This window comes from Chlorocebus sabaeus, chromosome 26 (genome assembly GCF_047675955.1).
Source record: "Chlorocebus sabaeus isolate Y175 chromosome 26, mChlSab1.0.hap1, whole genome shotgun sequence".
NCBI classification, from domain to species: Eukaryota; Metazoa; Chordata; class Mammalia; order Primates; family Cercopithecidae; genus Chlorocebus; species Chlorocebus sabaeus.
The window spans coordinates 17174455-17190617 of record NC_132929.1 but is presented as its reverse complement, the minus strand read 5'-3'; the positions used below and the strand labels follow the sequence as shown (position 1 = coordinate 17190617).

The following is a 16163-nucleotide window of genomic DNA, read 5'->3' as shown; positions in this document are numbered from 1 at the left end:
TGCAGTGAGCTGAGATGGTGCCACTGCACTCCAGCGTAGGTGATAGAGTGAGACTCCATCTCAGAAAAAAAAAAGAATATGAATTTTTGTACTGTGAAGCTAAAAATATCCAGGATGGTATAGTTTACTTTTATTTTTTTGAGATGGAGTCTTGCTCTGTGTCTCAGGCTGGAGTGCAGTGATGTGATCTCGGCTCAGTGCAACCTCTGCCTCCTGGGTTCAAGTGATTCTCAAGCGAGCAGCTGAGATTACAGGCAAGTGCCACCATGCCCGGCTAATTTTTGTAATTTTAGTAGAGACGAGGTTTTGCCATGTTGGCCAGGTTGATCTCCATGCCACCATGCCCAGCCTAAGGATGGTGTAGTTTAGTTAGCCTTTTTGCTACAGTTGGCCATCAGTTAATCCTTTCTCTCTCTTTTTTTTCTTCTTTTTGAGACAGGGTCTCACTGTATTGCCCCGGCTGGCTGGAGTACAGTAGCACAATCTCGGCTCACTGCAACCTCTGCTTCCTGGTACAAGCGATTCTCCTACCTCAGCCTCTTGAGTAGCTGGGATGATAGATGCATGCCACCACGCCTGGCTAATTTTTGTATTTTTAGTAGAGATAGGATTTCACCATGTTGGCCAGGCTGGTCTCAAAATCCTGACCTCAAGTGATCCATCCACCTAGGCCTCCCAAAGTGCTGGGATTGCAGGCAAGAGACACTGTGTCCGGCCAATCCTTTCTTTTCACAGGGGGAAGCCACAGGTCATTGCCAGATGTGAACCCTTGCCTACATCTGTGAAACAGCAATCAGGATCTAAGATCACCCAGTTAAAAAAAGCACAAAACCCTGTGTTCAAGCTATCCGACTGTATCAATATCAAATGCTGACAGGGAGTAGGATAAGGGGCTGCCATACACTGCTGCTGGAAGCATAGATTGGTACAATTCATCCAAGACAGTAAATATCTGCATATTTTCCAATCCAGCTGCTCTGCTCCTAGGTCTAGGGAAACTCTTGCAGATGTACAGGAGACATGTTTAAGAGTATTCATAGCAACATCACATATAATAATGAAAGCTGGAACCACCCACATGTTCATGAATAGTAAAATAGATAAACTGACATATACCCATACCACTGAAAAACACAGTGAAAATGAGTCAACATGGTTGAATCTTGAAACATGAAGTCTGTGGTCTGGGATCCTGTTAGTGTCAGAGTCCTCTAGGACCAATCTGAGGCTGTAATGAATACTGTGCTCGTCCTCCAAATCCCTGAGTCCCACAAGGGGCACAGTGCCCTTCCTGGAGGGTCACCATTTTAGGACTAGATGGAGCTCTCAGGCAGATATCTGGTTTTTGCTTATGTCCCTGGCATTTCCCTCACTAGTACACAATGAAAAATATACTATGGTAAAATTTTTGTTTTTGATTTTATAGAAATGGAAAGGGTTTAAGGAAACAGATACAGGACGGGTGCAGTGGCTCACTCTTGTTATCCCAGCACTTTGGGAGGCCGAGGAGGGCGGATCACCTGAGGTCAGCAGTTTGAGACCAGCCTGACCAACATGGCGAAACCGTTTCTATTAAATATACAAAATTAGCTGAGTGTGGTGGTGCATGTCTGTAATCCCAGCTACTCAGGAGACTGAGGCAGGAGAATTGCTTGAACCTGGGAGGCAGAGGCTGCAGTGAGCCAAGATCGCGCCATTGCTCTCTAGCCTGCGTGACAAAAGTGAAACTCCCATCTCAAAAAAAAGAAAAAGAAAAAAAGAAAACAGATACACCTGATCATTTTGGGAAGTTACATGGCTTAAAAATGAAGCAGATTTATTTATTTATTTATTTTTTACCAGCAGCAGAATTCCCCTTGGTGGTCTTTGTGTGTCCCAAGCACAGCCTCACCTTTTGGGGTGCCCCCAGACACGGTCACATGTGCAGACTTTCTGGCTGGAGTCTTGGTCAGTGAACGCTTATGCTCATTATCTTTAGTAGCAGCTGAAAACCTAAATAGGACAGCAGAGTACAAGACATGAGTACTGTGGCAAGAGTAACTTGTGTCCAGCTTATAAATAAAACCACTTGCCTATCAGCAAGCAGTGAAAAGGGCCTCAATTAATACTTGTCATAGGAATGAACCTCTTTTGCAGAAGAGACATATTCCTAAAAGGCTAATGCTAAAGTAAATCACATATCAACTAACGTTATTTGTAAAATATGTTCTTGTCTTTTCTGCTCTCCCTGTGATGGTGCTGGAGGAATAGGCCTGGAGGTCTCATTATAGTCCAAGAGGCAAGCCAAAAACTCCCCTTCTTCTTCTTCTTCTTCCTCCTCCTTCCCCTCTCCTCTTTCCTCCTCCTCCTCCTCCTCCTCCTCCTCCTCCTCCTCCTTGTGAGGGGAAGTCACAGGGAGCAGAAGACTGCTAGGCTAGATGAGTGGTGAGAACAGGTCTTGTATCTTCCTAAAAGAATGTCATTCATTTGAGTGGTAGAGAAATAAACCCATTCTTTACCATTCTTTACATATGGCAAATTGCCACAAATGTATTTGATTGATTCACTGATAGTATTTTTTCTACATTTTAACATCTCTGAAATTGGGATGTGTTTTTACAATTCATAAGATGTCAGTAGTTGATTGGTAGGGTTTTTTCTTGAGACAGGTTCTGGCTCTGTCACCCAGGCTGGATGGAGTGCAGTGGTGTGATCTCAGCTCATTACAACCTCTGCCTCCTAGGTTCAAGCCATCCTCCTGCCTCAGCCTCCCGAGTAGCTGGGACTATGGGTATGTGCCACTGTGCCTGGCTAATTTTTTTTTTTTTTTTTTTTTGAGATGGAGTTTCACTCTGTCGCCCAGGTTGGAGTGCAATGGTGCAATCTTGGCTTACTGCAACCTCTGCCTCCCAGGTTCAAGTGATTCTACTGCCTCAGCCTCCCCAGTAGCTGGGATTACAGGCATGTACCACCACGCCTGGCTAATTTTGTATTTTTAGTGCAGATGGGGTTTCACTATGTTGGCCAGGCTGGTCTTGAACTCCTGACCTTGTGATCTGCCTGCCTTGGCCTCCCAAAGTGCTGGGATTATAGGCGTGAGCCACCAAGCCTAGTCTGATTTTTCTTAATGGTTCATGAAATAACAATGAGCCTTCATTCAATTAATGGTATCTTATGGTGTGAAGGCCAGACCCACCTGTACATTGCAGTGAAGGGCCAACCCTCTGACCATGGTGTTCTTTTTTTTTTGAGACGATGTTTCACTCTATCGCCCAGGCTGGAGTGCAATGGTATGATCTTGGCTCACTGCAACCTCCACCTCCTGGGTTCATGCGATTCTCCTGCCTCAGCCTCCGAAGCAGCTGGGATTACAGGTGTGCACCACCATGCCCAGATAATTTTGTATTTTTAGTACAGACGAGGTTTCACCATGTTGGTCATGGTTGGTCTTGAACTCCTGACCTCAGGTGATCCACCCGACTCGGGCTCCCAAAGTGCTGGGATTACAGGCATAAGCCACCGCTCCTGGGCCATGGTGTTCTTAAATGAAATCAGAACTACCAATTATAGGTACTTCATATTCCAAGCTAATTCAATAAATAGACTTCTAAACTTAAGTTTTAAGTTTTAAAGTTTTTAAGTTTTAAAAACTACATTGGAGGAACAGGAAAAGAAAACTGATTAAAACATGGGCAGGCTGGGTGAGATGGTTCACACCTATAATCCCAGTACTTTGGGAGTACTCTGGTGCTGACTGAGTGGCTATATGCCTGTGGCTAGGGCCTGAGAAACAGCTGTGAGATGCCTCACCCCTGCGGAGAAGCCCCTGACCTGCCCAATGCCCCTGTACTCCTAGTAAGGGCCTGCGAGGCAGTGTTGTAAGCAGCCTCTGGTAGATATGCCCCAAGGTCAGCCCAGCAGCCATGCAACTGCATACCAGGGCTGAGAAACAGCCCCATGGTCCCAAACCTGGCAAAGCCACCATCACCACCAACTCTCTTAGCCTAGGCTACTGACTTACAAATGCCACTCAAATGCACTACAGCTGGAGAAACTACACAGAGACTATATTCCTGTGCCCACTTAGAACCAAGGCCAACATACCCCACTTAACTGACACCCCAAGACCTATTCATATGAGTATGTTCTTCCCTATGAAACCTCCTCTATAAAATTGGAAGAGGTCACTTTCCTAACAGATGTGTAGAAATCAATGCAAGGACACATAAACCATGAAAATGTAGGGAAACAAGTCACCTCCAAAGAAAAATGGTAATTCTCCAATAACCCAATTCATAGGGAAATATATGAAATACCAGAAAAAGAATTCAAAATAATAATCTTAGGGCAACTCCGTGAGACACACAAAATAATACAGACAAGTCAATGAAATCAGGAAAACAATTCATGATTTGAATGAGAAATTTAAGAGGTATGTATACCCGGGTGCGCCCAGGTGCTGTGGCTCGTGCCTGTAATTCCAGCACTTTGGGAGGCTGAGGCAGGTGGATCACCTGAGGTCAGGAGTTTGAGACCAGCCTGGCCAACATGGTGAAACCCTGTCTCTACTAAAAATGAAAACTTAGCCGGTTGTGGTGGTACGTGCCTGTAGTCCCAGCTACTTGGGAGGCTGAGAATCGCTTGAACCTGGGAGGAGGAGATTACAGTGAGTCAAGATCTCGCCACTGCAGTCCTGGGCAATGGAGTTAGACTCCATCTGGGAAAAAAAAAAAAGAAAGGCTGGTGCAATTGCATGTTTGTAATCCCAGCACTTTGGTTGGCCAAGGCGGGAGGGTCACTTGAGCCCAAGAGTTCAAGACCAGACTGGACAACATAGTGAGACCTTGCAAAATTAGCTGGGCATGGTGGTTTCAAATAGCTAGAAGGAGGATACTAAATATAAAGAAATGATAACTGTTTGAGATGATGAATATGCTAATTACCCTGATCTGACTACCATACAATATATGTATTAAAACATCACTATGGGCCGGGCGTGGTGGCTCACGCCTGTAATACCAGCACTTTGGGAGGCTGAGGTGGGTGGATCGTGAGGTCAGGAGATTGAAACCATCCTGGCTAACATGATGAAAGCCCATCTCTGCTAAAAATACAAAAAATTAGCCGGGCATGGTGACACATACCTGTAGTCCCAGCTACTCGGGAGGCTGAGGCAGGAGAATCGCTTGAACCCGGGAGGCGGAGGTTGCAGTGAGCTGAGATCGCGCCACTGCACTCCAACCTGGGAAACAGAGCGCAACTCTGTCTCAAAAAAAAAGGAAACATCACTACGTACCCCCATGGGTATGTACGAATATTATTTGCCAATTAAAAAAATTTATTTTATATGATCCATGTAAAATCTTGTTCATGATACATTTTGAAGTGATTTCTTTACCTGACACCTGTTTTAGCTGCAGAGATAGCAGAGCGCTTGAGTGACCCCTTCAGACCCAAGGTACTCTGACTTGCAGGGCCACAAGACTGGCCTTGCGAGTGTCGTTGGCCGATGGGAGTAGAAGCCACAGAGAGTCTTCCTCTTGGAGGTACTGGAGTCCTGACCCCTCTCTTATTGATGGGATGCTGCTGAAGAGAAAATGCACCATTTTAAAAGCTTGGCCTCTCCAACATGGTGAAACCCCTTCTCTACTCAAAATATAAAAATTAGCTGAGCATCATGGCACACGCCTGTAGTCCCAGCTACTCAGGGGGCTGAGGCAAGAGAATCACTTGAACCCGGGAGGTGGAGGTTGCAGTGAGCCGAGTTCATGCCATTACACTCCAGCCTGGCAACAGAGTGAGATGACATCTCAAAAAAAAAAAAAGGCTTGGCCTCTGATACAGTATTGTCTGCTAGGCAAAGTTCAGAAGAGCATTTCCATTTATCCCTGTTTCATTCCTCATTTGTAACTCCATTTGGAATCTTTCCCTTCCCCTCTACCTCACCTCATCCTATTCTACCTGTCTGGCTGGCTCCACAGTTACCTGCCATTTATCGCTATGAGGATTCTGCTATAAAGAGCAATTTCCGGTTGTGGCTGAGTAATGAGTTACAAGAAATTCTTTCCCAGCTGCTATGGACCCAGGCATTTTCTTTCTTTTTTTTTTTAAATTTGAGAGAGTCTGGCTTTGTTGCCCAGGCTGAAGTGCAGTGGCACGATATGGGTTCACTGCAATCTCCACCTTCCAGGTTCAAGCAATCCTCCCACCTTAGCCTTCTGAGTAGCTGAGATTATAGGCACCTGCCACCATGCCCAGCTAATTTTTGTATTTTTAGAGACAGGATGTTGCCATGTTGGCCAGGCTGGTCTCAAATGCCTGACCTCAAGTGATCTGCCTGCCTTAGTCTCCCAAAGTGTTTGGATTACAGGCATGAGCCACTGTGCCCAGCTATCTAGGCATTTTGTTTTCTTTTCTTTTTGAGACGGAGTCTGTTTCTTTCACCCAGGCTGGAGTGCAATGGCACAGTCTCAGCTCACTGCAACTTCCACCTCTCAGGTTCAAGCAATTCTTCTGCCTCAGCCTCCCAAGTAGCTAGGACTACAGGTGTCTGCCACCACACTTGGCTAATTTTTGTATTTTTAGTAGAAACGGGGTTTCACTATGTTGGCCAGGCTGGTCTTGAACTGCTGACCTTGTGATCTGCCTGTCTCAGCCTCCCAAACTGCCAGGATTACAGGCGTGAGCCACCATGCCCAGCCTAGCCAGACATTTTCTAACTAGAGACATAATGTAGAAAAACAGTCCTTTGTAGTCAAAAAGGGGGGAAAAAAGATTATTTTGGAAATACAGAAGCTTTGAGACGTTATATACAGTTTATTAAATATAAACTTAGGCCAGGTGCAGTGGCTCACATCCTGCAATCTCAGCACTTTGGGAGGCTGAGGCAGGAGGATCGCTTAAGCCCAGGAGTTCATGACCAGCCTGGGCAACGTTAGGAGATCTTGTCTCTATAAAAACAAACTTAAAGAACTTACTATATATTTAACATGTGGAATCTACAAATAATTCCACCCTCTCCCTCTATCCCCAAACAATAGCTTTTTTAAGTCCTTTAAAACAAAAAACAAAAAGAGGGAAGGAAACAAATGCTTGAAGGGTTTCACTGAGGGTATCTTTCTTAGATACTGTCAAGGCACAAAGAGTAATTGAATATCTTATTATCATTGGTCTAAGATCCGTTGCAAGCAGAAAAAATTAACTTTATTACCTGTCAACTGAGATATGACAACTGAAATTAATATTTAGAAAAGTAAAAATGTTGGTTAAGAATTAAATACAGGGACGAGAAATAAATATAATCTGGTGGCTCATGCCTGTTATCCCAGTACTTTGAGAGGCAGAAGAGGGAGGAGTGCTTGAGCCTAGGAGTTTGAGACCAGCCTGGACAACACAGTGAGGGCTGTCTCTGCAACACACTGAAAAATAGCCGGGTGTAGTAGTGCATGACTATCGTCCCAGCTACTAAGGAGGCTGAGGTGTGAGGATCACCTGAGCCCAGGAGGTTGAGGCTGCAGTGAACCATCACTGCATCACTGAATTACCACCTGCGTGACAGGGTGAGACTCTGTCTCAAAAAAAAGAAAAAAAATTATATATGTATAATTAGATAATATATACCATTAATATAGATAAATAAGTAAAAATTGAGAAAAAGCAAAACTGTATAAAAATAGACAATTATAAAGTATAGAGATTTATAACAACATAAGGTACCTTGGAATACAAGTTTTCGATCTTTTTATTATAAATGAATAATTGGTTGGGCGTGATGGCTCAAGCCTGTAATCCCAGCACTTTGGGAGGCCGAGATGGGCACATCACGAGGTCCGGAGATCGAGACCATCCTGGCTAACACGGTGAAACCCCGTCTCTACTAAAAGTACAAAAAAATAGCCAGGTGTGGTGGCGGGTGCCTGTAGTCCCAGCTACTCAGGAGGCTGAGGCAGCAGAATGGTGTAAACCCGGGAGGCGGAGCTTACAGTGAGCTGAGATCCGGCCACTGCACTCCAGCCTGGGCGACAGAGCGAGCCTCCGTCTCAAAAAAAAAAAAAAAAGAATAATTAATTAAAATAAATTAATTAAATGTAGGTATGTAGGTGTTTGTTTATTTGAGATGGGGTTGTGCTATGTTGCCCAGTCTGGTCTTTGACTCCTGGGCTCAAGCAACCCTCTGACCTCAGCCTCCCAAGTAGGTGGGATTATAGGCATGAGCCACCACACCCAGATAGTTTTCTGATCTTTTTATAGGCCATTTGACAACTAGATCAAACAAGTCTGCCTTCTGTTATCATGAAAGTCAAAGAGAGGCTGTCATGGCCAGAATGATTCTCTTTAGGATATCTGCTTATTATTGTCCATCACCATCCAAACGATCAAGCCCCAAATGTGCCAAGAGCAACTTCATCTCAGGTATGGTGAAGTTATTGTAATTGGTTTTTTTTATTCTCTAGTCTCCAAAGAGATCATACCAAGTTATACATCTGATAGGCCAATTCCTTAAACATTCAGGGTGAACAGTGTTATTTTAGAACTAAACTCATTCAGATGGGTCTACCAGGCTGGAGTTATACTAAAAAGTAAGATAAACTATTCGTTTATTCAACACATCTTCTAGGGTAATTCTCAAAGTTTATGGTTGAGACAGTTGTTCTTGCTCTGTTCTTTTTTTTTTTTTTTTTTTTTGAGACGGAGTCTGGCTCAGTCGCCCAGGCTGGAGTGCAGTGGCGCGATCTCGGCTCACTGCAAGCTCCGCCTCCCGGGTTCACGCCATTCTCCTGCCTCAGCCTCCCGGGTAGCCGGGACTACAGGCGCCCGCCACCTCGCCCGGCTAATTTTTTGCATTTTTAGTAGAGACGGGGTTTCACCGTGTTAGCCAGGATGGTCTCGATCTCCTGACCTCGTGATCCGCCCGCCTCGGCCTCCCAAAGTGCTGGGATTACAGGCGTGAGCCACCGCGCCCGGCCGCTCTGTTCTTTTTTTATTTTTTGAGACGGAGTCTCGCTCTGTCGCCCAGGCTGGAGTACAGTGGCGTGATCTCGGCTCACTGCAAGCTCCGCCTCCCGGGTTTACGCCATTCTCTTGCCTCAGCCTCCCAAGTAGCTGGGACTACAGTCGCCCGCCACTGCGCCCGGCTAATTTTTTTTTGTATTTTTAGTAGAGACGGGGTTTCACTGTGTTAGCCAGGATGGTCTCGATCTCCTGACCTTGTGATCCACCCGCCTCGGCCTCCCAAAGTGCTGGGATTACAGGCGTGAGCCACTGCGCCCAGCCTCTTGCTCTGTTCTTAACTTTTACTTAGAAAATTATGTCATCCATATTACAAAATATACAAAGCAGCAGCTTGACTTTTTTTTTTCTTTAGAGATGGAGTCTCACTGTATTGCCCAGGTTGGTCTTGAACACCAGGGTTCATGTGATCCTTCGGCCTCACCCTCCCAAAGTTCTCGATTGACAGGTGTGAGCCACTGTGACTGGCTGAAAGCTTTTTTAAATTAAATTAAAGTAAATTTATTATTTTTTCTGAGATGGAATTTCACTCTTGTTGCCCAGGCTGGAGTGCAATAGCATGATCTCAGCTTACTGCAACCTCTGACTCCCGGGTTCAAGCAATTCTCCTACCTCAGCCTCCCGAGTAGCTGGGATTACAGGCATGCACCACCATGCCAAGATAATTTTGTATTTTTAGTAGAGACGGGGATTCTCCATGTTGGTGAGGCTGGTCTCAAACCACTGAACTCAGGTGATCCGCCTGCCTCAGCCTCCCAAATTGCTGGGATTACAGGTGTGTGCCACCATGCCCGGCCTATTTTTTTTGTTTTTTTGAGATGGAGTCTTGATCTGTTGCCCAGGCTGGAGTGCAATAGTATGACCTCCACCCACTGCAACCTCCGCCTCCTGGGTTCAAGTGATTCTCCTGTCTCAGCCTCCTGAGTAGCTGGGAGTACAGGTGCTCACCACCACGGCTGGGTATTTTTTGTATTTTTAGTAGAGACAGGGTTTTGCAGTGCTGGTGAAATCTGTCAAACCCGGGAGGTGCAGGTTGCAGTAAGCCAAGATCGCACCACTACACTCCAGCCTAGGTGACAGAGTGACACTTGTCTCAAAAAAAAAAAAAAAAAAAAAAAAAAAAAGACTGATAAACAATGCCCTCAAATGCTCAAATGTGGTAACAGTGAGGACAGGAGCAGTGGCTCATGCCTGAAATCCCAGCACTTTGGGAGGCCGAGGTGGGTGGATCACCTGAAGTCAGGAGTTCGAGACCAGCCTGGCCAGCATGGTGAAATCCTGTCTCTACTAAAAATACAAAAAGTAGCAGGGGCTGGGGGACATGGCTCATGCCTGTGATCCCAGCACTTTGGGAGGCTGAGGTGGGTGGATCACAAGGTCACAAGTTCAAGACCAGCCTGGCCAACATAGTGAAACCCCATCTCTACTAAAAATACAAAAAATTAGCCAGGCATGATGGCGAGCGCCTATAATTCCAGCTACTCAGGAGGCTGAGGCAGGAGAATCGCTTGAACCTGGGAGGTGGAGGTTGCGGTGAGCCAAGATTGCACCATTGCACTCTAGCCTGGGCAACAAGAGTGAAACTCTGTGTCAAAACAAACTAACAAACAAAAATTGGCTGGGCGTGGTGATGGTCGCCTGTAATCCCAGGTACTTGGGAGGCTGAGGTGGGAGAATCACTTGAATCCAGGAGGCAGAGTTTGCAGTGAGCCGAGATTGTGTCACTGCATTCCAGCCTGGGCAACACAATGAGATTCTGTCTAAAAAAATAAATAAATAAAACTACAAATACAAATATTAGCCGGGTGTGGTGGTGGGCACCTGTAACCCAACTACTTGGTAGGCTGAGGCAAAAGAATCTGTTGCACCCGGGAGGCAGAGGTTTAGCTAAGATGGCACCACTGCACTCCAGCCTGGGTGACAGAGTGAGACTGCATCTCAAAAAAAAAAAAAAAAAAAAAAGTTTGATAAACAGTGCCTTCAAATGTGGTAACAGTGAGGATGGGAGCAGTGGCTCATGCCTGTAATACCAGCACTTTGGGAGGTGGGTTGATCACCTAAGGTCAGGAGTTCGAGACCAGCCTGGCCAAACATAATGAAATCCCATCTCTACTAAAAATATAAAAATTAGCTGGGTGTGGTGGCGGGTGCCTGTAATCTCAGCTACTGGGGAGGCTAAGGCAGGAGAATCGCTTGAATTAGGAAGGCGGAGGTGGTTGCAGTGAGCTGAGACCGTACCATTGCCCTCCAGCCTGGGCAACAAGAGCAAAATTCTGTCTCTCAAAAAAAAAAAAAAAAAAAAGTTGTAACAGCGGTTTTACATTGTTAAAATGAATGTTTATTATTTCAATTAAGCTTCTCACCAAGAAGCTTAGGTACTTAAATAAAATTATTTACAACTTATCACCCAGTGAGTTTTCCTCTTGGCCCTAGCTGCCAGAAAACTTAAACCCAGCTGAGAGACTGATGGTAATCAATACTGTACCCACTAACAGTGCTTTTAAATTGACTATACTATTTTACATTTAATACCATAAACTTAAATTATTTTGAGAATAGGCCTTAAATTATTTTTAAGAAATAGGGAAGTTATGTAACATAAACATGGGGTTAAGAATTAAATACAGCGAATAGAAATAAATATAATCTGGTGGCTCACACTTGTAATCCCAGCACTTTGGGAGGCTGAGGTGGGAGGATCACTTGAGCCTAGGCGTTCAAGGAGAGCCTGGGCATCACAGGGAGACCCTGACTTTATGAGAAAAATACATAAATCAATCAATATTTTAAAATGTGTTTGTTGCTCTCCCTTCGGCATTGCCTTAACACCAGATACCAATAACATCAATTTGCTAGAATGTTATTAACTCACTACTCTGCTCAGTCTCAGAGTTGACTTTATCACCTTCTCTTACTTTGAGGAGGCTTTGAGTCCTGTGGGACCTGGACTGAAAGCCCTAGAGGGAGCTGTTACCACAGGAACCCTTCAGGTTTGCCACTATTAATCACCCATTTTTCTTTACAAAAGGGACAAGGGAGAGAAGACGGCTTCAGCCATAAGTTGGTTCATCCTCAATGAAAGTAATAGGCAAAACATCTGAATATGGAAAGTAGAATGACATTGCCATTTTGGAAATAGTTTCTCATAGTGAGGATTCACTGTTTTCTGTTTTTTCAGACAGAGTCTCACTCTGTCACCCAGGCTGGAGCACAGTGGCGTGATCTTGGCTCACTGTAACCTTGGCCTCCTGGTTCAAGTGATTCTCCTGCCTCAGCCTCCTGAGTAGCTGGGATTACAGGCGTGTGCCAACCCCTGCTAATTTTTTGTATTTTTTTGTAGAGACAGGGTTTCACCATGTTGGCCAGGCTGGCCTTGAACTCCTGACCTAAGGTAATCCACCTGCCTTGGCCTCCCAAAATGCTAGGATTGCAGGCATGAGACACTGCGCTTGGCCATGGATTCAGTTTTATCCAGAGGATTTTGAAAATCCTCAGAGTAGGGGAAAGCAAGTTTTAGATAAAGATATATTAAACTCAAACATGTAGAGTGACAGCCAGTTGTAACCATGGTGTTATATAGTTTCAAAATTAAAATCAAACAGTTTAGTCCTATTAAGAACATAATTTTATCTACATACCTTCAGATCATTCATGGAATTGTGTTCTTCAAAATGTTTCTTTTTTCTCTCAATATATTGATCGATGGACTCCATTTCCTTAAAATGAGCTTCATGAAGCTTCTTAAAGTCTAGAATGTTCCCCCAATATAAAAGTTAGTAACAAAACAAAATCCATTTACCTTCTCTGTGTTTTTCCGTTAACACTTACTCTCTTTTTTGCATCCCTGACATTCAACTTCAATATAATTTTTGCTAAAACATTAATTTCAAAATACTTAGTTTTTGGAAACTCAGGGGCAAAGCACATTCGTCTTATAAACTATCAAACATTCACCATCTCCTCATTGACAAATTTCACTAAATTGACATCTTGGTTTAGTCCAGAGGATGACAGTAGAAGATTTATCTTCTCCCTTACCAATTAGTCACAAGTGGTCTTTATTTAATCATGAATTTGATATTTTATAATGCTCTATGTCAACGACTGATAAACTTATTCTATAAAGGGCTAGATAAAAGTATTTAAGGCTTGGCTTGGCATGGTGGCTCACGACTATAATCCCAGAACTTTGGGAGGCCAAGGTAGGCAGATCACCTGAGGTCGGGAGCTCGAGACCAGCCTGAACAACATGGAGAAACCCTGTCTACTAAAAATACAAAAATTAGCCAGGTGTGGTGGCACATGCCTGTAATCCCAGCTACTCGGGACACTGAAGCAGGAGAATCGCTTGAACCCGGGAGGTATCCAGCCTGGGCAATAAGAGCAAACCTTCGTCTCAAAAACAAAAAACAAACAAACAAAAAAAGTATTTTAGGCTTTATGGCAACATGTGATACGGTCTCTGTCTCATATTCTTCTTGTTTTTATTTTATTTATTTTTTTTGAGATGGAGTCTTGCTCTGTTACCCAGGCTAGAGTGCAATGGCGTGATCTTGGCTTACTGCAACCTCCGCCTCCTGAGTTCAAGCGATTCTCCTGCCTCAGTTTTCTGAGTAGCTGGGGTTAAAGGCACTTGCCACCATATCCAGCTAATTTTTTTGTATTTTTAGTAGAGACGGGGTTTTACCATGCTGGCCAGTCTGTTCTCAAACTCCCAACTTCAGGTGATCCACCCCCCTGCACCTCCCAACGTGCTGGGATTACAGGTGTGAGAACCATGCCTGGCCATTCTTCTTGTTTTTAAATTCTTTAAAAAATATAAAAACCATTATTAGCTCAAAGGATATAAGACAGGCCAAGGGAGGCAGCAGTTTGCTGACCCCTGCTGTATCCTGTTCTGATTAAGTATATGAACATTTACTGAATTTTGAATATAGGATGAGCAGCATTGTAACTACTATAAATATAATAATCAACATTTTATGTGCCAAGCAATGTTCCAACAATACAAGAGAGAAGAAGAATTACATGTCCAAAAACAGAGTCATTTAGACTTATGAAAAACTTATTAGAAGGTGGGCATTGTACCAAGTACTTCGTACATTCATTCATCAGATGTTTATTGAATCCTTGCTGCATGCTATTTGCCATGATAGGGAAGCAGTAGTGGAAAAAGTATTCTCAATTTATGTATCTATCAACCTGATGAAATAGGTACTATAGGCCACGCAGGGTGGCTCACACCTGGAATCTCAGCACTTTGGGAGGCTGAGGCAGGCAGATCACGAGGTCAAGAGATCGAGACCATGCTGGCCAACATGGTGAAGCCCCGTCTCTTCTGAAAATACAAAAATCAGCTGGTCGTGGTGGAGCACACCTGTAGTCCCAGTTACTCGGGAGGCTGAGGCAGGAGAATCGCTTGAACCTGGGAGGCAGAGGTTGCAGTGAGCCAAGATCACGCCACTGCACTCTAGCCTAGGCGAGAGAGCAAGACCCTGTCTCAAAAAAAATAAAAAATAAAAAAATAAAGAAATAGGTACTATAGTATAACTATTTCCACTTTACACTGAGGAAGTGAGTTTATTAAAGATGAATAATTTCCCCAAGATCTTAAGCCTAAAAGATGAGAGAACTAGAATGTAAACTGGTTCCAGCCTCTATGCTTTTAGCTGTTCCAGTCCAACATCAGTTTGAAGTGGGGCAACCATTACTTATTATGGCTTTGCCTACAAAACTTACTTGGAGTAGGAGTAGTGATTGCAGTTCTTTTATTTTTTCCAGGTTTGGATGACTCATCTGTGTAGACAGATTTCTTTCTTTTTGAAGGTACCTTTGAATCTTTGTTACCTAAATCCAAAGACACAGAAATAATGAAGGATATCAAAAAAGTTCTCATTAAGAAATATGTGGCTGGGCATGGTGGCTCACGCCTGTAATCCCAGCACTTTGGGAGGTCTAGGCGGACGGATCACGAGGTCAGGAGATTAAGACCATCCTGGCTAACATGGTGAAACCCCATCTCTACTAAAAATACAAAAAGTTGGCCGGGCGTAGTGGCGGGTGCCTGTAGTTCCAGCAACTTGGGAGGTTGAGGCAGGAGAATGGCATGAACCCGGGAAGCGGAGCTTGCAGTGAGCCAAGATCGCGCCACTGCACTCCAGCCTGGGCAACAGAGTGAGACTCCATCTCTTTAAAAAAAAAAAAAAAAAAGGAAAGGAAAAAGAAATATGTGTAAGTTAACAGAGCATTTTCACATGGTAGGCTCTGCCAAGGTGGTTGTAGAAATAGCACATAAGGAGCACAAAGAATTAGTTACAGCATTCCTACAATTACAGGTCATATGCTTCAAGTAGGCATTCAGAAATTTTCTGACGCCTGAGGAGCCCAGTGGCTCACACCTGTAATCCCAGCACGTTGAGAGGCTGAGGCAGGTGGATCATGAGTCCAAGAGATCGAGACCATCCTGGCCAACATAGTGAAACCCTGTCTCTACTAAAAATACAAAAATTAGCTGGGCGAGGTGGGGTGTGCCTGTGATCCCAGCTACTCGGGAAGCTGAGGCAGGAGAATTGCTTGAAAACGGGAGGCGGAGGTTGCAGTGAGCCGAGACTGCACCATTGCACTCCAGCCTGGAAACAAAGCAAGACTCTGTCTCAAAAAAAATAAATACATAAAATAAAAATACAGAAAGTTGGCCAGGTGTAGTGGCTCATGCCTGTAATCCCAGCACTTTGGAAGGCTGAGATGGGCAGATGGCTTGGGCACAGGAGTTTGAGACGAGCCTGGGCAAAACAGTGAGACCCCATCTCTGTTTTTTTTTTTTTTTTTTTTTTTTTTTTTTTTTGAGATGGAGTCTCGCTCTGTCGCCTAGACTGAAGTGCAGTGGCGCTATCTCGGCTCACCGCAAGCTCCGCCTCCTGGGTTCATGCCATTCTCCTGCCTCAGCCTCCCGAGTAGCTGGGACTACAGGCATCCGCCACCATGCCCGGCCAACTTTTTGTATTTTTAGTAGAGATGGGGTTTCACCGTGTTGGTCAGGATGGTCTCCATCTCCTGACCTCGTGATCTGCCCGCCTTGACCTCCCAAAGTGCTGGGATTACAGGAGTGAGCCACCACGCCTTGTCCTGACCCCGTCTCTATTGTTAAAACATTATTTAATATAAATTAAATTTAA

The 16163-nt window shown here is 44.5% G+C and overlaps 1 protein-coding gene across 6 annotated transcripts in view; it reads right to left on the bottom strand.

Annotated features, from left to right (window-relative positions):
- NUSAP1 (nucleolar and spindle associated protein 1) overlaps positions 1 to 16163 on the bottom strand; it is a 45727-nt gene that overhangs the window by 8667 nt on the left and 20897 nt on the right. For 3 of the 6 annotated variants that reach the window (XM_008016951.3, XM_008016949.3, XM_008016947.3), the window contains exons 5-8: positions 14728 to 14835; positions 12627 to 12736; positions 5378 to 5565; positions 1892 to 1992 (exon numbers count right to left, since the gene is read on the bottom strand). In XM_008016951.3, the coding sequence (XP_008015142.3) occupies positions 1892 to 1992; positions 5378 to 5565; positions 12627 to 12736; positions 14728 to 14835 (507 nt within the window). The remainder of the gene's footprint in view (positions 1 to 1891; positions 1993 to 5377; positions 5566 to 12626; positions 12737 to 14727; positions 14836 to 16163) is intronic. The other 3 variants (XM_038009848.2, XM_008016950.3, XM_008016948.3) reach the window with 1 other exon arrangement.